We start from the raw sequence: 23,492 nt of genomic DNA, 5'->3' as shown, positions 1-23,492 counted from the left end.
TTTTTGATCTTGTAATTTTCCTGTTCCTTCTCAAGCTTTCATCAACATTCCTTTATATGCTTTTAAAACCCTAAGAAATGCCTATATTGTTCCATTCAGCAGTTTATCTTCAAATGGGTTTTTAATGTATTATCACAGGATACTCATAGCATTAGGAACTTTATAACTTTGAATTACTACCCCTTATTTTCTTCATTTCTAGCAATAATTTGAGCAGATCACTGAGAAATGGCACTGCTAGCAGTTTTTATAATTCTTTGTTTTATTCATCATAGTGCCTTTACTTAGTAGGTTTTTGAGAGTAGTTTTGATTAGAGATTCGATACACACTGCATTCTATTGGCTTGTTATTTTCACATTACTACTGCTACTACCTGGTGATTATGTAAAGCAACTGACTAATAATGAAGTGGAAGGCATTTGTGTTTGATGAGTCTGGCAGTGTTATTTCCATGTCCGAAATGACAGGCTCAGAGAGGTTCACTGATGTGCAGTGTGTCTGTAAAATAATGGTGGGGTAACAAACAGTCATAGTTTTGGAACAAAGCACGATAGAGACATGTAATAAACGTCAAAATAAAGAGAAACTGTCCAATAATCTTTTCTGTTCAGTAGATTTTGATATGCGCTCCTTTAGTTGCCCTGCAGACATCAAGACGATATTCAAGCTCTTGCCATACATGACCGAGAACATCCTGTGTGATAGATGAAACAGCTTCAGCGATCCGTTCTTTCAAATGGTCCAAATTTATTATTTGGACAGAGAACACTTGTTGCTTCACATAACCCCACAAATAAAAATCCATAGGGGTAATATCTGGAGAGTGTGGAGGCCAGGCTATCCACCCTCCTCGTCCAACCCATCGCTGAGGAAATGTTTGATTTAGGTGATCCCGCACGAATGTGGCAAAATGTGGTGGAGCTTCATCTAACTGGAGAATGAAATTCTCCGGTATTTGGGGCACTGCAATTCAGGTGTTACATAAAATTTATCCACAGGACAAAATTAAACGATTCGAATTTGCTACAGACATTCTGGATAGGTTAGATCATGATGGGGAATTTTTAGACAAGTTTATGTTCAGTGATGAGGCTACGTTTCATGTTTCGGGACGAGTCCATCATCATAATGTTAGAATATGGGGTAATGAACTTCCATGTCATTATGGAACATCAACGTGATAGCCCAAAATTTAATGTGTGGTGCGGAATTGGGCAAGACAGTTATTGGTGCCTTCTTTTTTGCTGAACAAACTGTGACGGGAAAGAACTTCCTGGATAGGTTAGAAGGGTATGCAGTGCCCCAAATACCGGAGAATTTCATTCTCCAGTTAGATGGAGCTCCTCCACATTTTGCCACATTTGTGCGGGATCACCTAAACCAAACATTTCCTCAGCGATGGGTTGGACGAGGAGGGTGGATAGCCTGGCCTCCACGCTCTCCAGATCTTACCCCTATGGATTTTTATTTGTGGGGTTATGTGAAGCAACAAGTGTTCTCTGTCCAAATAATAAATTTGGACCATTTGAAAGAACAGATCGCTGAAGCTGTTTCATCTATCACACCGGATGTTCTCGGTCGTGTATGGCAAGAGCTTGAATATCGTCTTGATGTCTGCAGGGCAACTAAAGGAGCATATATCAAAATTACTGAACAGGAAAGATTCTTGGAGAGTTTCTCTTTATTTTGAAGTTTATTTCATATCCCTGTCGTGCTTTGTTCCAAAACTATGACTTTGTTACCCCACCATTATTTTACGGACACACTGTATAATCCGAGGACTGGGTGGAAATGAGTACTTACAGTCTACCACACAGCATGAAACATCTAAGCAGAACCAGAGATTAGTTGGAATAGTAGTGAAGCTGTTGTATGCAGATTTATTTTGTGTTATAAAATGTGTTGAAAAAATGACGCCTATATTATTTCATTATGTTCAAACAACACGAAACTGAACTAAAATGAAATGCCTTGTATTAGCCTCACATTCAGAAAAATAATTTGTAAGGCAAGTGGTTAATTATCACCTTTATATCTCCAGCTTTATTCTTGACATATTTTTCTGTATTTTGCAGGTCTGATACAATGCATTCATTTTGAAATTGAATGGTGAACTTGTTTAAATAAATAATTACAGATTACATGCTTAAAACGTAGAAGAGGGTAGGGTTTGTATGTATTTCAAGAAAGATATGATGTACAAGATGATGAAGTGTAAGACCTACTGGTGTAGTGTGAAACTCGTCTTCAAAACAGTTATGTTCAATGTGAACACTAAATGTGTATATGTTGTTATTAGTGTTCACCTGCACAGAAAGAAATACTGCACATGCTCGAAAAAACAGGATGGATGGTTGGCCACATGTTAACAGGAAGTCAGTGATTCATTTCTTTAAAAGGAATTGTAATAATTTAAAACTTTCGCATTACTATAGAACACTAGAAAGTCATTATATTTGTCAGTATGTGGGAGATTTCCTGCATTTTCTCACAATTTGTTTGCTTCCAGTTATTAAACAGATCAGAAATTACTTTTCTTAAATTATGCACGTATGGTATATAATTAGTACCATCTTTCTGGTACCACATAAGTAATAAATGCAAATTTTCTGGACAATGAAATAGTTTCTTACAACAGATATGTTTTTCCATTAAACTGTGTTGACTGTATACTGAAAATGTTTTTAATACATGTTATTAGGACAGCTGTGAAATAGCCCCACTCCCCTTGACAAAGACAACATAAAATTTCTTAAAATTGCAGAAAAATGATATTAGATTGACACTTCTTGTCCATTTTACTTGTGGTTTATTTCGTGATTCTGTCAATAGCTGAAGCTATATAGCATTGAAGGATAGGAAAGGAAATGGAAGTTGTGGCCTAATTTTGGTTGAGACATTTACCTTGACAGACTGAGGAAAATGAAATCCCCTCAGTATAGTCATTCTCCAGGTCAAGAGTTGAACCCATTACCTCTTGGTATTGCAATTAAATGTAAATACCACTGGGTGCAGCCTGAAAACATCCACGGGGAAGTGAATAAAGGAGCCGTGACTTGCTTCAAAATATATCCAACCTGCATGCTCTATTGTATTTATATTAACCTTGACTGGCCAGTACTTCATGTCAAATTAAATGGAGAATTAGAATAATAGATAAATCCTGTACAACAGTAGTCTGTTAGCCTTACATGTATCCTGTGTGGAATATCACATAAGTTTACTGAATTTTGTCACCACTGGTCCAGTTTCCATTTTCTGAGTTGGCATATCTTCCTGTTTTTTGTTAATTTAGTGCTATAATTTTTATTTATGTAAGGGATGGTGTTAATTTGTGATAAATCAGAAGCTGAAAGAGATTTTTAAAATCGAGTGAGTGCAGCATAAATGAAAGCATTTAGAGCAATCAGGCTAGATCATAATTTGTTGTGATTGATAAATGAGGCTTACCACATTATAATTACTGTGTCTTTAGTGTCACATACCTTATTTTCCTCTCATTTAATAGCACTGTTAATATAAATATAGTCCACCAGACAGTTCTGAGATGCTGCCAGACTTTACAGACATCTTGGCACCAATTATCCTCATATTTCACACAAGCCACAGAAAAGATATGAAACTATAATTTCTGTGATTTTATTTCATGTACCACATGAACATTGCCATTTTTCATTTCATGTCATTTCAGTTCTCCATGTGTTTCTTCCTTCTAATTATCATATTTCTTCACATGGTGTTCTGTCTAGATTTTACTAAGAGACAAGGGTTCTGCAGTGACAAAAGTTTACAAAATATAATGAACTGTTCAAGAGAGACCTTCCTAATTTTGCGTCTGACAGACTTCCTGTAATATTCCAATCAAAAGGAAGGTGAACGAGTTTATACATGCTACATGTGATCTTAAAATAGCACTTTATTATATTTTATTGTATTTTTATTTTCTGCTTATTCTGAAGATTGTTTCTCACTAGCAGTGATTTATACTAAATATTCATTGTTCATTAGATACTTAAAGTGTAAAAATGAATTAAACTAGACATGTTAGTGGACCCATAACATCCCGTCACATGCTGGGATAAAACAATTTATAGTTCAAAAACCATGTCAGTCTGTAGGAAAGGAGGTAAAATTAATATTGTCTTTTAGAAATGAAATCTCTTTCACTGTGAAACAGTAAAAGTCCTCTAATGTTCTGAATGCTGCTCACTGGAGGGACTCCAGTCAAGGATTTTCAGAAATTCCTCCTCACTGAACTGCAACTTGCATGCTGCCTGTAAGTGAGCCTGCAGGGAAACACATCATAAGTATTACCAGCAGGAGAGTATCTTCCACACATCTGTACATAAACTAATGTCCTAACTGCATCAAGCTTTTATTTAATTCTTGTCAATCAAAGCCCTGGGGTCTACATGTTTCAAACTTTGATTCTGCGTGTGTTCAAAACCTTAGTCTCAAAAATAGATCACAGAATTTTACATTAGTATGGATGACTTGAGTAGACAAAGTAATCAGATATATCCAGACACATCTTTCTTAGAATAAATCGGTGATAGTGTACATTCCTCTTTATTCCTCTGAATATAATTTAAATGCAATATTATAAAATGGTATGAGTTGATAATTTGTGGTATTTTATGTGTCTTAACCAGACATGGTTAATTGTTGTTGTTTCTTGGCTCTACAACCCAGTTGTGGGTTTTCACCGCCTCCTTCTTTTTCCGGAGGTTTCTTGGTCTTTTGAAGCGTGCATTAATGAGTAGTGAGTGATCAGCCCACTGACACATGATTAAGTACTTTCCTGTAATAACATTACTCACTTTCTGCTTTTTGAGGTTGTCAATGAGTTGCATCTGTTTCTTGAACCCAAGTAGCAATTCTGACTTCTGTTTCTCAAGCCGCTTCATAACCACAGCCACCTCATCTTCTTTCTTACGTGCAAGATCTCGTAGCTCCTTATCATCACGCTCATGACTGTGTACAATGGTCCGCAATTTTTCTAGCTCTTCCAGTGAACGGTTCAGTCGCATCTCATTTGCCTTTAATGTCTGCACTGCTGTCCGCAGTTCTTTTTTGGTGGACTCCAGTTCCTGCAAGAAAAGACCAAAATTGTGTCACTCTTAACTTCAAATTGTCCGTCTAGTAATTAACTCCAGTATGAATATTTAGCAATCAGTAGTATTCAGCCATTCCAGAAATTTTGATGTTGTGGAACTGAAAGTCATCATCATCATCATCATCAGTTCCTGTTCAAATCTGCACATCCTATTTCCTTTAGATTGATTTCATACTACCTTCCCATCTATGTCTCTGTCTCAAACGTTACCTTTTTCCATAGGATTTTCTATCCAAAATTTTGTACACTACTTTTGCTTTCAGCATGTCAGCCTCAGTCTCCATACACTTCAGTGTCCCCAAGTTATGCTTTTAAACTCCAGATAAAGTGCACAAACTGAAACTCCCTGGTAAGTAATTTTCATCACTCCCTTTTACTTATCTTGTATGTCTGAACATTCTCTTCAGCTGCTTATTTTCAGTTGTTCCAGCTATCAAAGTACCATATTTAATTCAATACAGGATATGCATTTGCCCCTAATTTAGTATCTGAAGAAACAAGGAGTCATATTTAAAAATAAAGCACAATACTTCACAACAACAAAGTATTGTTTTTGTTGTACATGGTGAGAACAAACTGATACAGGTAGCTGAACTGTGTAGGCTGTTTCAGAACTAGTTATTGCTTAAATACTGAGGGGAAAAATATAAAGGACTTATGAAGGATTTTGTTACTTCCCGTTAGACCCATAACTTATTTATACCTTCTTGAGGGATATGTTCTCAGACTCCTGTTGTGAGTGTTTGGAAACAGTGCTAGAAGCCAACGTTTCTTGCTGCTTTAGAGAATCTATGAGCACCCCTGCCTGTTGCTGCCACTTGTTCCGATCCTCTTCCAGAGTCTTCATCTCTGCCTGTACCTTACGCCAGTCCTCTGTCTGCATACAATCAGCAACACAAAGACTGATAAAATTAAACATGTATTCAGCAGGCACTGGATTAGAGTTCTGCCTAATGCCAGGTACAGAGTAATATATATTTTTCATGTTATCTGTCACACATTTTTTACATCTCTTACTAGATTGATGTGTCTAGTTTGTTTTAGGCAAACACTCATAAACATATTACATGAATATAAGTACATGCCTTTCCATTTGTGGTGAAATGCATTTAAAATCTACAGTTTAAAATAAAATGGGCACACCCTATTATATATCAGTATGAACATATCAATAATAAATGAACAACTAAATAAAATGGAAGATTATTGTAGTAGAAATTTTCTTGATAAGTGTACTGATTCTGATAAGACTGTTGCTGAATGCCATGGTTAAATTCTTAGCACTCCTGCTTTGTATTCTCGAAGTCCTGGGTTTAAATCATGGCCTGGAGACTGGCAATTGTGACTGAGGTTTTTAGTGGTTTTTCTCAGTCCCTACAGGCAAATGCCAGGATAATACCTTGAATTAGGCCATGACTGCTTCCTTCCACATCATTTCCAATTCATTATTAACTATCATCCTCTCATTCAGTGCTATATAGTGTGAGTTACAGAAAAAGCATTGTTAAATAAACTATAAATAAATTAATAAATAAATAACATAAGAATATTTAATTTCCTAATAAGTGTCTTATGCAACTAGAGTAAATCTATAAGTATTAAACTTTCATTTTTCCATGTGTTCAAATTTATTCAATATGCATTAGTGACTCACCCGTTTCTTGTAGGCAGCTTGCAGTATTTCCAGTTCATTTTGTAGACCCTTTACCTTGGCCCTGAGGAAACGGGTGATGCCATCATTTCCCATTCCATAACTGGCATCTGGAAGGACTTCATCTCCAGTTCCTCCATGAGCAGGCATATAAACACTGCATAAATGAAAACATTAGAAGCTCAGTACTACAGAAATTAATATAATTAAAATGCACACAGAATGTGGTTCTTATAACATAAGGATAAGACCACCTGTATGTGGGTTTGAATTTGTATGTAATTGGAAAGATATCCAACTATTGCCTAGAATCATCCAGTGTCACTGCAAACACCACTGACAAACTTTTAAAACTGTCAACACAAATATTACAGTCTGTTACAAATTTTTGTCCTCAATAATTTCAGTTCAATAGATATAGTAGGAGAAAAGTCATGCCTGGACCCTGCTGGATTCTGAAGAGTGGTACATGTGGAGATCTCAGTCTTTGACAATCTCTCCTGAATTTCCTGAAATTGAAACAGAAGTCTAACGTTTAATATTTGAAAAATGAGACATTGGTATAGCAGAACATTTACACTTCAGTAAAAATACATACCTTTACCCCTTCTACTTCTTTCAGCAGTTCCTTTGTTTTCTGTTCCAGTTCTGAATTTAATTTATGAAATTCTTCTTCCCTTTGCAGAAAGTTCTTTTCCATGCCAGACTCTTAAAATAACTAATTTCTTTAAAAATAAGGAAAATGTAACCGGTTTAGTAAAGAATCGTGGAGTTATATGGGTTTTAATGAGTATTCCCACATATAATTTAACGGTTCACATATTTTTCTTGAACACCTGCCTGTTTCAATTCTCCCTCTTTACTTTTTTTTTTATAATAATTACATATTCTAACACGTGATGGCAGCATAATTACTCGAATTTTCATATTTCTTGAATGGTGACATGCTTCGATAGTCATGAAATCGATTTTCATAAATCTTATCGATAGTTGCACTTCTTTGTGAAATATCGACATAACGTATGGTGCCAGTCATTCCTATACGTGGAAATCATTGGTGTTATTTACAGTTTCTATATTAGTCATTGAATAAAATACCAATTTAATATTTCCAGAATGGGTAGTGTTCGTGTAATCAACGATGATAATCATTTCCAAGGAGAAATGTCCTGTTCCGGCACTAAATTAGTAGTGGTGGATTATACTGCTAGCTGGTGAGTTTTTTTTTTACATTGTGCTTGATTTTGAGGTTACAAGCCCTCTGTAATTGAATTAAACATTTAATCCTTTTTGCTCCAAGGTGTGGCCCTTGCCAGAGGATTGCTCCTGTGTTTGAGCAATTGGCAAGAAAGTATCCACGCGCCGTTTTCCTGAAAGTTGATGTTGATAAGTGTCAAGAGACAGCTGCCAGTCAAGGAGTAACTGCCATGCCAACGTTTATATTCTACAGAAATAAAGTATGGTTAATGATTTAATACGATTATTTTGTTTTTTACATGATTCAAGATAATCTGAATTTACTTGTTTTGTTTAAGACAAAAGTGGATCGGGTACAAGGAGCCGATCCCACTTCTTTGGAGAACAAAATTCAGCAATATTATGGTAGTGAAGATTCAGACGATGGTGAGAGTTCAGTCCAGGGTCATGTGAGTTCAAATGAACATATTCTGTTTATTTTATATTCTTTCTTTGCACTGAAATAAACTATTTTGCCCTCTTTTAATCATTCCATTTAATATTGTAGTATTGTTTTTACAGATGGATCTATCAACATTCATCCACAAGCAGCAGTGTGAGTGTTTGAATGAATCAGATGATCACCCGTTTGCTCATTGCTTGACTAACAATGGTGGATACCTAGAATCAGATTGTGATGAACAGGTGTGATTTGTGCTTTAAGTTTGATAGGTAGGAGCAGTTAGAAGTATTAATATAATTTTTAAAATCGTATCCAGTTAGTCTGGTGCAAAACTTACCTCAGTTTAAAAACTGACGTAACATACAATGCTCCCTTACATTACTGATATATTTTTTGGACCCTTATCTGTCAGGAACAGGTGTAAATATGGTGACAGCCTCCTCCTTCACACGATTTTACCTATAATTTAGTGTCTGGTAACATTAGTTTTATTTATGCCTACTAGTCTCAAAACAAACATGTCATAAATTAAACGAACTTGACCAAATATCTCATCCTATCACAAAATTCAGGTCCTTTAACTTTGCTAATACAAGAAATAGATGTTGCTAAATATGCCAAAATAGAAAAGCACCTATTCCATTTTGTAGAAGCATATATTCAGAGTTCTTCTTTCTGTACTCTCTCATCTACATATTTATAAAACCTGTACACATCTTATCCCAATTCACTGTATATTTGTCTGAACATTACATAACTTCAGTAGTTGAGACAGCATTATTAAATAACTGTAATTTTTATTAATGCAGATACTTAAATTAGGAATGTTTGTAAGACAAGTTGTGTGTTATTTCAGCTCATAATATCCATCACATTCACGCAGGCAGTGAAGGTACACTCGCTGAAGATCAAGGCTCCACAGGATAAAGGTCCAAAGACCATTAAATTATTCATAAACCAGCCACGAACACTTGACTTTGATATGGCAGACTCATACCAAGCCGTTCAGGAGCTTCAGTATGTATCTCGAAGATAGTTATGTAACTATGAAATGTTTCATTCATCCTCACAAAGAATGGGGAAGTAGATTTTTAAACTGTTGTACATAGCTGGTGAATCACAAAATTATTTTTAACAGTTTGTGTATAATGAAATTATAATAGTAGCACAAATGACAGTTTCCAAATATATTTTGTGATGTATAGTTAGCTGACAACAAAACAGCACTGCATGAATTATACCTGAAAGAATGTTAGGCTGGAAGTTAAATGTAACCATATCATATTTCTTTTCATTGAAAAGAATAGTCAACTTACAAAATCTGTGTAATTTAAAAATCTAATGTTTTCTGTCTCAGTAAATGAGGGTTCTTTTTTCCCCCTCTGGCATATTGTTAGTATAAATTTTGTCTTATAACCAGAGTTCATTGCTGCCCAGCCCACAGCCATGTTGAGATATTAAAAATATGGCTTTTGACAGTCTTCATACTTGCTACCGTGAGATCCTGAAATCTCACAAAATCATTCAGGGCAGAGACCAAGTGGAAAAGGGTCTAATGAAGCTGTAAGCCATCTGACCATTCAAATCAATATGAATCTGTATAATCACATACTACTTGTATGGCATGCTTGTTCCAAACAAGAAGCCCTTTCTTCTCCTTGTTACTGGACAAAGCCTCTCCATTGAGGTGGCTCAGCAGCAACAAAGCCTGCTCACATTTGGGAGATCTGTAGTAGCTCTTCTGCCTGAAAATGTTTTGTAATATTTCCAGTCTTATCTTGTGACATCCATAAGAACCCTAACATATGTTGAGTATAACACTGCTAATGACTCATACAGGCCTATACAAGAGATGAGAGCAACATTTTATCACTTTTTTTGTGATGTTTCATCAAATTATTATAATGTTCTGCTGCATGTTTCTAAAAACACATTCAGATGCAATACCAAAACTTTAGATATGGTGTTAGCATTTACCTCAGTATGCAGATTACAGCATCGAGTTGTTCCTAGTACAACAGTTTACTCATATACATTTATGTTACACTTTGCACTGCATATAGGTTGCAGCCTAATTTTTAACCTAAAAATTTGAATGAAAACTGCACAATATACTTCAAATAAATATATTTGGTGTTTGGTAAGAAGGGCTTCCATCAACTGGAAATTCATTTGACAATTATGATTTAATCATCAATTAAAGATTAATGTATTCTGGGATGTTGTATCATGTAGTCTGGTAGATACTGAATGACATTTCAAAGGTGCTTACTGCTTGCATCATCAGGGCAATGATCAATCATTGCCCTGATGATTCTAAGCATAATACCAGCTTGTCCTGATTGAGTGTACCTGCCTTTGTTTTTTAGACTGACCCCAGAAGATCTTGAAGGAATGCCAGTAAATCTGCGCTATGTCAAGTTTCAGAATGTTCAGAACATCCAGTTGTTCATTAAGGACAACCAAGAAGGCAATGACACAACACACATTGATCATATCACTTTCATTGGCTCGCCCATATCGACCACCAACATGGGCGAGTTCAAACGTGTTGCTGGCAAGAAGGGAGAAAGCCACTAGTTTTCTACAGTGAGGTTACTTATCACCATTACTGCATTCTGTAGGTTGCTTCCATATCTTATTTTAAAGTAACATGAAATAAAATTTTGAAAATGTTATAGTTTTTATAATTTATCAGTTATGCAAGCTGTATAATATAATTCACACAATGCAGAGCTTAGTGAAGCAGTTTATGGAAATATTGGAACTACCAATTTAATATGAGACTATTGACTTTTTTTTTATAAAGATAGAATTCAGTCCCTGAAACTGTTGCTACAGAATACCGTTTATCTTCAACAGCAGAGCCCCTGATTTTTAACTGAAGTTGACATAATCATTCAGTTTATGCCATAAGCCAAATTATGAGTAGCAGAACATAAAGAACTGGTCTTGCCTGTTATAATGGTATTGATTTACACATACCAGAGTTGTCCAGACTTGCTCTTGTGCCCACCCAACATCCTGTGCAGTGGGTGCCAGGGGTCCCTTCCCCAGGGGTAAAGGGCAGCCGGGGCATGACACAGACCACTCACCCCCCATCTAGTGCAGTGGTTGACACCACCTCTCCTCCTCAGAACCTACATGGCTTGTAGCAGGTTAGCTTTATTTTTCCGTTACTTTGAATTTGGCATGGTCAGAGTCGCATGTTTCTGCAGAGGTGTTTAGTTATATTTTTTCCATTTGTGTAAGGAATATCTGGGTTCAGTTCTTGCTCTTTTAGATGTGAAACTTCATTTTGGAATGAAGATGTGAACTATGCTGATCACACCATAATTTTTTTCCTTTACTTTTGAAGTTGTTTGATCTTTTGTTCTGTTTCTTACGGTAGGTTACCATGTTACCAAGGGCAGAGGTCTTCAAAGTATAACCTTGGAAGTGCCATTAAGAATGTTAAATATTTTTCAGATAATTATGAATTCTGATTTTTAGATCAAAGAATAATTGGTTTTCTTTCAAGAAACACTGTAAAGAAGTGCTTCAGAAGAACAAAAAATGTATCTCCAATGGAAAGATCTTTATAGTATTCTTCTAATAGATTCCAGTGATAATGCAAGTAGAACTTACTGAACATGAGGTTGCATATTTTAATTGTTCTAGTATTGGTTATTTAACTCCTGTATCAACTATATAGCTTGTGTAGCATCACTGTTTAATTAAAAATTATGAAAGCCATATATTCCCCAATCTGTAATTTGAACTTTTTTAATCCGTTCCATTAGTCACAATGCCTTACTAGTATTTCTCTAAATGTGGTGCCAAAAACTAATGTAGCCAAATCAAGTCAGTTTTGTGTTCAATAATGTCAAACACCACCACCACCACAACCAATAACAACTTGAAAATAATAAGCCAATACTACACAGTGTATATCATATCTGTAATCGCAAGTACTTGCAAAAAAACCTGCCAAATGACAGCATAATATACAAGCACTGTGTTGAATAAAGATGAAGTAGATAGCTACTGAAAAGTAGTTCCATGTGGAGAGAAAACATTTTCAGGCAGAGTTAATAAGGGAAATGTTTAAGCTGTCAAGTGTGTGGCACTGGTCCCAGGACAATGAAACATATTGTTACCAAGGAAAAATGTAATAAGAATAAAAATATAGTGGTATTAATACAATTTTTTAGGTGCACAATATGCAATACACATTACAAAGCATGACAAGACTTAATGAAAATGATTTCACAATGTTATAACTATACCTCTCTCTGTATAAAACATTCTTGTTTGTCCCAACTTTTATCAAATACACTAAGGCTGCATATAATGTTTATCTACCTACAAAAAAGTGGAATCCCATATTAGGCAATATAATATATTTAAGAGATTGTAGTCTACATATAAAAATGCTCTATAAAAAGCCTTGAGCTGTGCTAAGGTTTCATTGTAGTTAGTCCAAATATAGGTCACATGCAAATCATGCCCATAAATCCATAAAAGAAGCCACACAAATCGGTTATTCTGGGTGTTGTCAGTTGAGTCAATCATCTGTTGAATTTTGGTCACATGGTATAAAACTATCAAACTTCAAGACATGTGATATAAATTTGATTCAGCATCAGTTATGAAATGATCATGAAATTTATAGCATCTTGAGTCACAAAAAATTAGTTTCACTCTACCAAATTACATTCTGTGAAATATTAAACAAAATTTCAAATAATTTCACCTTAGTCAATAATATTAAAAAAGTAAACATAAAACATGAAAATAAAAATTATAAAAAAATCGTTACACAATCAGCTACAATAAAATTGGAATACATGAATATGAGCAAACACTTGTCAAGTAATAATTATCTGAACACAAACAAAGAGTGTTAAAACTTAAGCACATGGAACAATCTGGAAAATTAAAAATAAAGAATTCCAGCTATCAAATACGACTGATAATAAACATTACCATATCTATTATAAAGGAAATATAAATCAAAAATTAAATTCACACCTCTCAATTATTTTTCAGAAACAAATTTCTGTAACTGTAAAGGATGCTAAAAAACTTTCATATTTAGTGCACTTCAGTTGTTTTGTCATGTTATGAAACTGGCATTGTGATTTTGAAAAACGTTAACCACCCACTTGGCATTTAAGGTGTGTTAACTGATTCTTCAGTTCTCTTTGCACATTGCAAAACTAATGTAACAGGTTCAAATCCTGTAGCACCGTTCCTCATGCACTGTAAAGCTGTTATGATTCATATAACAAAAATGAGTCCCTGAAGCTCACAATCTTTGTGGGTCACTTGCACAAACAAGCAGAGATTATTCAAACCAGTCGTGTTCTTTGTGAAATCAAAATGCTAAACAGCACTGATGTTTCTCAGCATGTTCTTAACTTGTACAATTAATTATAAGGACTTTGGATAAGAAAGTAAGTCTGAATGTGCACTGCAGATGGCAGCTACACATAATTAACCAGAACATATTTTTTTAGTGAAGTTTATGATGGAGTATATGGTTGAGGTTATTCATCCAATGCTGGCTGTCCCCATATCATAAACAACAAAGCTAAGATGAGGCATCCCATGAAAACAGGAACAAGTATGATACTAAACTATACATTTTGTATCATAAACAGATTAATTCCTGCCTGTTAATACTTTTTTGTCAAAGTTTAAAATAACTTCCATTCAGAAATGTAACTCAAACTCACTGTCACTGACTTAAAACAAAAGAAAGATTTCTACTCCCGTACCTGTCATGATATTGTGAACACTTCGAGGAAGATATAGTCCACAACATGGGTTTAAAGATGCAGCCTTGTCTAAAACCTAGATGTCAGTTTTGGGTTTACTTCTTCCAACTTTAGTGCTACGCTCCATACCATCGGCTTGTCTTCGAGTGGACTTCAGGGCAAGTGTGGCAGACCGTACATTCCCCTCGAGCATGCGGATGCGAGGACAGTACGAACGAGTGTGAGCAAAGTCGCCTGTAGCATTGCAGGCCTCGCAGCGATATGCACGTAGGATGGGACACTGCACTACTTTGGTGTTTGAACTGAACAGTGTATGGCTTCTTGCCATTGCTTCTGTCTCCCCATTTTTGGCACAGAAGGAACACCGTTGTCTTCGTCCTGCAGGCATCAGCACAAACTTACTGCTTGTCACAAACCCAATATTTTGAGGCAAGTCAACTACAGAAGTATTTCTAACCTATGACAATGAAGCACCTTTTTAAAATCAATGGTACTGATAAAAGTAAAATACTGTATTTCCTCAATTTTAAAATACCATCAATTGTTGAATGCATCCTTGATTTAGTAATGTTTTCAGGAAAAAAGGTACTGTATCAATTCTTACATGCCATCAAATGTTAGCTGCAGCCCCATTTCAGAAATTTGTTAAATCTGAAAAAAAAATTCTTAAATCAAGGAAATACGAGGTGCGATCGGAAAGTTTCAAGACTGTGTCAATAGAGGGCGAACCGGATGTAGTACGAGCTTCTGCCGCTAGGGGGTGCGGCCTACATTCATAGTGAATCAGTGTGCCAGCCGGCATCATCGAATTAGCATTTGTTTCTTAGTTACGGGCGTTTTGGTAGTGCATTACACCGACCCTCCTGCGATTTCGGAATGGCGTGTGCATCAAATTTTGCCAAAGACTCGCCAAAACGGCTACGGAAACCTATGAAATGCTAAAGCAAGCATTTGGGGAGTCCGCAATGGGTCATGCACAAACTTTTGTGTGGCATTCACGTTTTAAAAATGGCCGAACCTCTGTCGATGATGACGAGCGTTCTGGACGACCATCTTCGAGCACAACGCCCGAAAATGTTACGAAGATTCGGCAGGCCATTCACGAAGATCGACGTCGTACCATCAACGACTTGTGCGACATTGTTGGGATAGGCTATGGGACCTGTCAGCTGATTCTAAAGGAAGAACTCCACATGCGACGCATCGCAGCCAAGTTTGTGCCACGACTCCTGTCTGAGGACCAGAAGTAGAATCGACTTCTCGTTTGTCAGGAGCTCAAAGATCTTGCCGGATCGCCGGATTTAGCTCCGTGTGACTTCTTCCTCTTCCCAAAGATGAAAATTCAGCTAAAGGGAAGGAGATTTGAGACGATAGAAGAGATTCAGGCAGAATCGCAGATGGTGCTTGACAGGCTGACAAAGAAAGATTTCCAGGGATGCTTCTAGGCTTGGCAGCGGCGCTGGGATCGTTGTGTTCACTCCCAGGGGAACTACTTCGAGGGTGATGGATGAATTTAATACCTGAGATAAGTGTACGGGTTTTTATAGGCGCAGTCTTGAAACTTTCCGATCGCACCTCCTACAGTACTAAAAGAACTGAATAAAATCTGATTAATTATATTACTGAAATGTAACTAATTTACTTCATGGACCAGAGTCCTTCTTGAGAAACTAACACTTGCATGTATTAAGAAATTACGTCCCCTTTCTGAAACCCTAAGGTGCATTACTGTGTTCAAAAATTCCCATCAACAATTTATATTCTGGATTAGGTAAATTCAATTCATACACTCCTGCCCCTTCTCTTTAAGATCCACTTTTAATATTATCCTCCCACAGAGGCTTGTGTTTTCCAAGTGGCTTGCTTCTCTTTGGGTTCTCTGACCAAAATTTTAAAGCATTTCTCATGTCTCATATATGCTACATGCCCCCCACCCACCTTATACTTATTGATTTTGAGTGTCCTAATATTTGGTGAAAGTCACTTTTTTGTTTACATATTTTTTTATTTAAAGGTGGTAAAGAATAGGTACCATGTAATTTTAGTTGTAACTTTAATGTGGGTACAGGATCAGAACAGGCAACGTAATGGACAACAGCGTGGCACTGATGGATAGTTTCTCTTAAAATGTCACAAACATAAAAGTCTGTAATTGCTTATTATGTAGAAATTCAGCTCTTTTATGGAATATCAGTTCTTTTGTGCTGTTTTTTGCAGAAATGTGTGAACTATGCAAATTCAATTACTGTACAAATTATGGAGATTCTCATACTGAAATTTTCTCAAACTTTCTGCCACTTCCTCTCCCTTAAACATGCTCTGCACCTTTTCCACAAAAACCTCCAGTCTGTAACTAACTACTTAGAGCAGACATGTTTTTGATAAGCTGATAACCTAAAGGTTATTTAATGTGTTTACGAGAGCTATGTGCTTACCTGTTGCACTAGAGTGTGAAACTGAAGTCCCAGATTCAATGACTGTCTCTTTGCTATGTTCTTTGGACCTGGTATAATGAGCATTATCACTACAGCTACCAGTGGCAGAAGCATGTGATTCAGGTGATGACAGTTTCTTCATCTGCCTTTTCTTGCCGAAAGGTTTGGCCTGGTTCCACTCATTCCCCACGTTAGTAATGCTTGAAGTGTTTGATGTGGAAATTATATGACTATGTGAATGTGATGATGTGCTCTCAGAAGCTTCCAAACTTGAAGACATTTCTGTGGTGTCCATCTTTGTGCATGACATGATTTCACTGTATGAGATACTGCACGTTACTTTGCTGTTAGAATATTTTCTTGTGTTTGAAGGAGCCTTTCCAGGTATTTCATTGTCTGTGTGTGACTGTGCACTGTTAGGGGCGTTCTGCGGCAGAGACCAGTTGTTCCTTACAAAGCCTGAAGTTGTTTGCGGTTGTAAGTACATAAAAGTAGCCTGTGCATGAGGATTCTCCTGGCTGAAACATCCCATAAATATTGTTACAGACATCACTTATGTTAGTCATCTCTGCATTTAACACTTCCATTGTCAAGCATGGAAACAAATGATGTACCATATTTTCATGTTTATAATACCCACATTTTTACCTTCGAAATATGCCCCATAGTCACGGTTGCCATTCTTGCCAGTGCAGATGCATTCTGAATTGGGCACAGTCTATTAATTTCCATACAAATTTGTTTCTCCAAGTCCCTCCCCCATCAAGAAGCAATGTTCAACAGTCAACATAATTTTGGCAAATTGATGATTTTTACAATTGAATAATGTTTTTAAAAGGTTAGATAAATCAATTGCTCTTACTCTTAGTGTTATACCTTAAAACTGCTTTGATTTTGGGGGCACAGCTTATACAAGGGAATGTCTTATTCACTAGAAAATACAGTATGGTGTTGCCTTGCCAGTATTTTTTTTTTTTTTTTTTTTTTTTGGCTGTTTATCAAATTTTGTGTTTTATGGGTTCTCGATAAATGTGAAACACAAAGGAACCAGTAGCAGGTGGAGGTTGGTGTTTGTTGTATTGGTACCACTGATACATTGGGTCATTCCCAGTTAGATATGCCCCAGTTAATTGCATTCTATAAGTACAGTGTTATACAACTGGTGTGCCATGAATTGTTTATAAGAAAATGCATATTAATGAGTTATAATTAGAAAAAGGCATCAACAGTTTTATTCAACATATTTTGTTTCTATATGCCTGCATTCTCTTTGAGCAACTGTTTATACATTGATACATATTTATGACCGTGTATAGTTTTGTACCCCCATTTCTTCAGGCAACATGTTGTGGTGTGCCTTTATGTCATGTGTGAGAAATCAGTGTGTGCTAGAGGTAAAAAAAGGTTGCGGAGCACTGCTATAGTAACCGTCACCAAACTGCATGCTTCAAAGTCAGGAGGACTTTACCTCCCTCACACTGCACAACTCTTAAGTCAACAGTATAGCATTACAAGCTTTGCTGTGATGCAAGTTATGAGCTGCCTGCACTCAATTGGGATCCACTGTACATGTTTCAACAGTGAACAATACTGCTGTGACCTTAGAAGCATCAGTTTGGTGATGGTTACTATACTACACATAATTAATATAAAAGCATTCATATTCTAAAAGTAAAGTTTGTCCCGCTACGTGCCATACAGGCGCTTGGGGTGAGTGGAGGTATAGCTCCTCTCTTTCTTGACCTCGGCACTAAATGGGGGTGAGTGGTCGGCATCATCCCCCGGCCGGTTTTACCCCCGGGAAAGGATCCCGGTACCCATTGTAGAGGAGGCTGGGTGGGCCCCAGAGCTGGTCTGGATGCAGAGGCTAGAGGAAAAATCCTCAGCCCCCGTCGGGAATCGAACCCCGGTCATCCAGCCCGTAGCTAGTCACTATACTGACTGAGCTATCATGGCTCATATTCATATTCTCACAACTTAAATTTGAATCTGGGTCAAATTAGTATTTTATACTGGTTACGTGAAGAACCAGTTTTATTTTTAATATACTTTTACAGATAAATGAAAACAATGTGCTCACTTTAATTCTTGGTGCCTTACATTTTTGTGCTATTATAATTACTTAATGGGTAACTGTCAAGATTTATAAACAACTAACTTTACACTTATTTGTTAAAAATGTTACATACCAGGCCACTGCCAATAACTAGGCTGAATGTCATGTGGTGACGAGGTCTGTCATTTAGCTCTGAGTAAAACTACAAAGTATGACATCCAGCCCGTCTTTTCATATCCATCAAAACCTTCACATTTTTTACTTTACTTCACAGATACATATTAGTGAGTTGGATATTTATTTAATAAGGTGTTAGAATTATCTGGCTGTGAATAAGGTCCCAGGGTTGAATGTGCTGAACATTCCAATACTAATCCTTTTAATTCCACAAAAGGTGGGGAAATTAACTAGCTGAGCAACTATTAGTGTTTTAAGAAGTGTTGAGTGAGAAAGTTTATTAGCTGAGCAAATCATTGTATTCAAAATTAGGTAGGTCATGAGGCTCTGTAGTCAAGATCCTGATTCTGAATGAATCACAATGTTTAACCTCATCTTTCATATTTTCTTCGGTTTGGTAAGTATAACACAACTGTGAATATATACTTATAAAATTATCCAAATAGTCTGTATTACAATATAAAGCCATTTCACAGATTTTTATCTATAACCAAAACCAGTTACCTCTCAATGTGTTTCCATTAGTCCAAATTCCAAATTCATCAGCAGAGCAAATATTAATCAAAAAGTAACAAAAATTAAGAGCACAGCTGTAGGCTCCCATGATAGTAATTCCAACAAGGTCGATGTAACAAAGTCCTTCTTGAGAAGCTGATAATCGCTCAGTTGTTAATAAAATTGCACACCTGTTATTAAACCTAAATGTTCATTAGTGTGTTCTGAAGAACATACCTACTGGATGCTGCCCTGAGCCAGCTGAATCCATCCGGCCCTATTTACTGAAGATGGATTTTAATATTATCCTCCAGTAGTAGTCCATTCCTTTCCTGGCTAAATTTCTGTATGCATTTCACATTTTCCCATGTATGTTTGTCTCACCTAATCGAGTTGGTTATATAATTCTAAAAATATGTGCATGGCTTACCTTGTGGGACTCCGCTGGACACTGCAGTCACTGGCATCATGGGGCTGGTTCAGCGGGAAATTTTTCATATCCAGCAGATTTGGCGAATCATTGGGGGACCTTGAAGATGGGCCTGTTAAATAGTATGAAACAGTACATAAACAGAGCCAATGAGGTGGGCCCAAAATCTTTGGGAATTTAGTAATAAAAATAAGGTTTTGGCAAGATGAAGCAATCAGGAAAATGGCACAATAAACATGAACTGTCTGTGCCGAAGTACCATGACATGAAGGCATATTATTGACCACAGTGCAAGATGGATGTGAGTGGTCAGCTTTATGATCTGGCCTTTTTACCCCCAGATAAAGAAACCCAGAACCAGAGTGGACAGCGCCTGCAGACTGAATGTTGGAATATACTTCAGAAATGCACCATATAACATTGTAACTGTGAAGGATGTGGAAGGAAGCAGCCGTAGCTTTTACCTGGTGGACTGCAGAAACCCACAAAACACCTGAGCCAGAATATCAAGATTCATGGCCAAAGTTAGATCCATATGCTTCCTGAATATAAGAAGTATTAATCATGGTATCCTGGTAAAATAAATTATTCTGAACTATCAAAAAGTATCATCAGAAATTGCACTGAATTTGTACCTGAATTGAAGAACAAACTAATGTAAAAGTAGCTAATAAATTCAATGAATGGGCCCTTTACCTGTCCAATGATTTTTCCACAATATCTTCACTATATACAGGGGGGCCTCTAAATCTGTATTTAGAACTCTGATGCACACAAATGTATTCCAAATGCATTCTTCATGACGTTGCATTCCGCTCTGGTCTTACCATACTCAATTGTTCTGAAGGTAATCACAAACAGCATGGGAACATTGCATACAGATCTGAACAAATGTGGACCAGCATTATTAAGCTCTCCAATATACCTTTTAATGCGCCTACTTAATGCCAAATTTAATCTCGAATCGCTCTGTCATTTTAGAGATGAAATATTCGAGCACTGATTTATTCACGATGTACTTTGAAACGCACAGTTATGAAATATCCAGCACGAAGAAGTTACTTCTGATACTGCTCTTATTAATGACAATTTCGTAATGGAATATGGCAATGACATGGGTCATTCATGGCTGAAGTCAGACATCAAAAGAATGGTATGAGGGAGAATGTCTGGGCGTCAGCGATTCAGCATCGAACGTAACGTTGATCTGCTAACGTTCTGTTGGTAAACCTTTCTCGAGATTTCGCAAGTCATATTGCGGTCTAGGTGTTTGAGTGATACTTCTATCTTTGACAATTAGGAAAAGCAACTTCGCAGATGTGTAGCTTGCTGTGTCCCGATGCAAAAAAAAAAGACTGCTACGTTGTGAATCTCGCAACTGAGGCAACTCTTCCGAAATGTAATAAAAGGAGAACTATTATCAAACTTGAATTTTACTTACTTAATATTTTAACGACAGAACTACCGTTTCCAATCTTTAAATGTTACGTCTTATAGTTATATTCGTACTAGTAGAATTTCCACAGTGTTAGTGCGGGAAAAATTCGACAAATGCTTGTATTCGTTATCAATCATTTTTGTCGGAAAATTTATCACAGGCGTAGCATTGAATATCATAGAAAACATTATTCATAAAACCAACATCTTCACTGAGACTCGAACCCTGGAGAGTTTTTCTCGGTTCTGTAGCAAATAACTTGGTCTTCGTCTCGACGCCATTCTTCTAGCGTGCTTAATTTCGGAGCTACAGGAAACGCCCTCACCGGGACTCAAACCCAGGACATTTTCTCCAGAGTTTTGATCGTCCTGTGTTCTCTTCCTGGTCTCAAAGAACAAGCATTCAAGTCTGGATAAACTCGGTTTTTCTCTTCTCAAGCAAAAAGCGAACATGTGACTCATAAAATGTTTTGGCGAGGTTAGCCTATTTGAAAACCGATATGGAAATGAGCGAATAACGTTAAAACGGATCTTAGAAAAGCATTTTGTGGGTATGGGTGGTGGCTGGAATTGGAGAAAGATTGTGTCCAATGGCAGGCTTTGACATTAACGATGCCGAACCTTTAGCATTTTGCTACCAGACTTGAACAAACTATAAAGTGTCCCAACAATGCATATACTTTGTTCCGCCACGTTATTTTGTTTCACTTGATAGTGGCATCTAATGGAATGCACTAATACAAAGCGACGCATGTCCGTCAAAATTGTAATATATCACTACAAAATGCCGTTACAAGAATTTCCCCTCCTCCAATTATTACGAGGTTTTTCAATTTAGTCTCACCGTCCTTGTCCATTAAAATTAATTCCCAAGAACCCTGGAACTCAGGCAAAAACCTTACCTGGAGTGTCGAATGAAGACGTTGGATCTGGGTTACAGTCTGCAGGGAAGAGTCTCTTCAATTCTTCACGCAGCCAATCTGGATACACAGCTTCTATATTTTTGCACCACGAGAAGTGGTTTGGATTTCGCTCCTGGCGTTGAACGGGATAAACTGTATTCAAATTTGATCTGCCTTCCAAAGTACCTCTAAATTCACGCGGATAATGATTATTACTGAAATCGTCACAACTTTCAAAACCTGGGTCCATAAAGCCACAAATTCTGCATCTGTTTTCCATTGGTATATGAAGATTATTACGTATATTATTTCAGACTAATTAATTATATTACCAAAACACATAGAAAATAAAGAAACTGCTCGCAATGTTAAGTAAAAGCGAAACACAATATACGATTGTATTTATAAAAACCAATTAAATCTCCCACTCTGACGCGCTAATACTTAACTCAATCGTCACAGCCTCTAGCTTCACGCCGAAATGCACTACCAACGCAGCAGTAAGTGCATAGAATTGCCGCAACGGTAGCCGATAGCAATCAGATTAGGATGACGCCATAGACAAAATAACGCCATGTGATTGGTGCATTGTTTTACTCATATTTTCAGTTGACTAGGAAATCTTTATGGCAAATTTGTGAGAAGTTTCTTAACAGGCAGGATATTGGCGAACTTTTGAGCGCAGCTGCTCTAATTATAATCTAACACATTATTCCAAACAAATAACTGTGATAGTAAGATGACCTTTTGTTTCTGGACCATTTTCTTGTGTTGGCGTATGACGCCCGACCGTCTGAGTGCAAAACAAGACCCTGTGCCAGGAACCGACCCAACAACAGCTCATTATTTTCAACGTACTTATGCTAAATTGTTTGAATTATGAGGTTCTTGAAGAATTTGTCGCATTTCCTTTTCACCCAAATGCTTCGATCTGTATAGCGAGTCTAAGAAGTACCATAAATTGATAATCACACAACTTCCATCCAGTTTCTCATTGTTTGGTTTGTTTCAAATGGAATGATATTGATACCAACTTTCAATACATTACGTTACATTCAACAATATAAATGTTATCAGCAGAGACTGTCGTTAGCACTGCTGTTTCGTATTCAAGAGGTCCCGGGGCCAAATCTCGATCCGGAGACTGATTGTTCTGACTGAGGATTTTCGTGGTTTCCCTCAGCCCTTCCAGATAAATGTCGGGATATTGCATTAAATTAGGCCATGGCCGCTTCTTTCCACATATTTTCCAATTCTTCATTCATAAATTATCGTACCATTTGACATGATGTGGTCTGAGCTACTGGCAGCGTTGTTGAATTAAACATATGGATGCTCTGTCGCACGAATATATCCATACAAAAGACTGAAAGTGGACAACACGGCCGTAC

The 23,492-nt window shown here is 36.9% G+C and overlaps 3 protein-coding genes across 8 annotated transcripts; 1 reads left to right on the top strand and 2 right to left on the bottom strand.

Annotated features, from left to right (window-relative positions):
* Positions 1-3,461: 3,461 nt before the first annotated feature.
* Positions 3,462-7,702, bottom strand: LOC110837044 (testis-expressed protein 9). 2 transcript variants are annotated; one of them, XM_022078804.2, is made up of 6 exons: positions 7,367-7,702; positions 7,207-7,277; positions 6,772-6,925; positions 5,821-5,994; positions 4,822-5,091; positions 3,462-4,287 (listed from the first exon to the last, which is right to left on the bottom strand). In XM_022078804.2, the coding sequence occupies exons 1-6, from the start codon at positions 7,466-7,468 to the stop codon at positions 4,189-4,191; spliced, it is 870 nt and encodes a 289-aa protein (XP_021934496.1). In that variant the 5' UTR covers positions 7,469-7,702; the 3' UTR covers positions 3,462-4,188. The 2 variants fall into 2 exon arrangements, with proteins under 2 accessions (XP_021934496.1, XP_021934495.1); XM_022078803.2 differs by lacking the exon at positions 3,462-4,287 and having other exon boundaries at positions 4,513-5,091.
* Positions 7,703-7,773: 71 nt separating this feature from the next.
* On the top strand, positions 7,774-20,457 carry Txl (Thioredoxin-like). 4 transcript variants are annotated; one of them, XM_022078806.1, is made up of 7 exons: positions 7,774-7,982; positions 8,069-8,225; positions 8,304-8,414; positions 8,527-8,649; positions 9,264-9,424; positions 10,777-11,027; positions 20,104-20,457. In XM_022078806.1, the coding sequence occupies exons 1-6, from the start codon at positions 7,885-7,887 to the stop codon at positions 10,985-10,987; spliced, it is 861 nt and encodes a 286-aa protein (XP_021934498.1). In that variant the 5' UTR covers positions 7,774-7,884; the 3' UTR covers positions 10,988-11,027; positions 20,104-20,457. The 4 variants fall into 4 exon arrangements, with proteins under 4 accessions (XP_021934498.1, XP_087217138.1, XP_021934497.1 ...); XM_087361012.1 differs by lacking the exon at positions 20,104-20,457 and adding an exon at positions 14,284-18,881; XM_022078805.2 differs by lacking the exon at positions 20,104-20,457 and adding an exon at positions 11,799-12,154.
* LOC110837054 (uncharacterized) lies at positions 12,296-22,485 on the bottom strand. Of its 2 annotated transcripts, none has more exons than XM_022078824.2 (4): positions 22,102-22,485; positions 19,763-19,874; positions 16,605-17,122; positions 12,296-14,547 (listed from the first exon to the last, which is right to left on the bottom strand). In XM_022078824.2, the coding sequence occupies exons 1-4, from the start codon at positions 22,379-22,381 to the stop codon at positions 14,246-14,248; spliced, it is 1,212 nt and encodes a 403-aa protein (XP_021934516.1). In that variant the 5' UTR covers positions 22,382-22,485; the 3' UTR covers positions 12,296-14,245. The 2 variants fall into 2 exon arrangements, with proteins under 2 accessions (XP_021934516.1, XP_087217134.1); XM_087361008.1 differs by lacking the exon at positions 22,102-22,485 and adding an exon at positions 20,459-20,916.
* Positions 22,486-23,492: the final 1,007 nt, after the last annotated feature.

This window comes from Zootermopsis nevadensis, unplaced genomic scaffold, assembly GCF_977971745.1.
Source record: "Zootermopsis nevadensis isolate Lab colony 2312 unplaced genomic scaffold, Znev_1.0 Znev_ptg000050l, whole genome shotgun sequence".
Classification (NCBI taxonomy): domain Eukaryota; kingdom Metazoa; phylum Arthropoda; class Insecta; order Blattodea; family Termopsidae; genus Zootermopsis; species Zootermopsis nevadensis.
The sequence above is the reverse complement of the archived record's forward strand: the minus strand, read 5'-3'. Positions and strand labels throughout refer to the sequence as shown.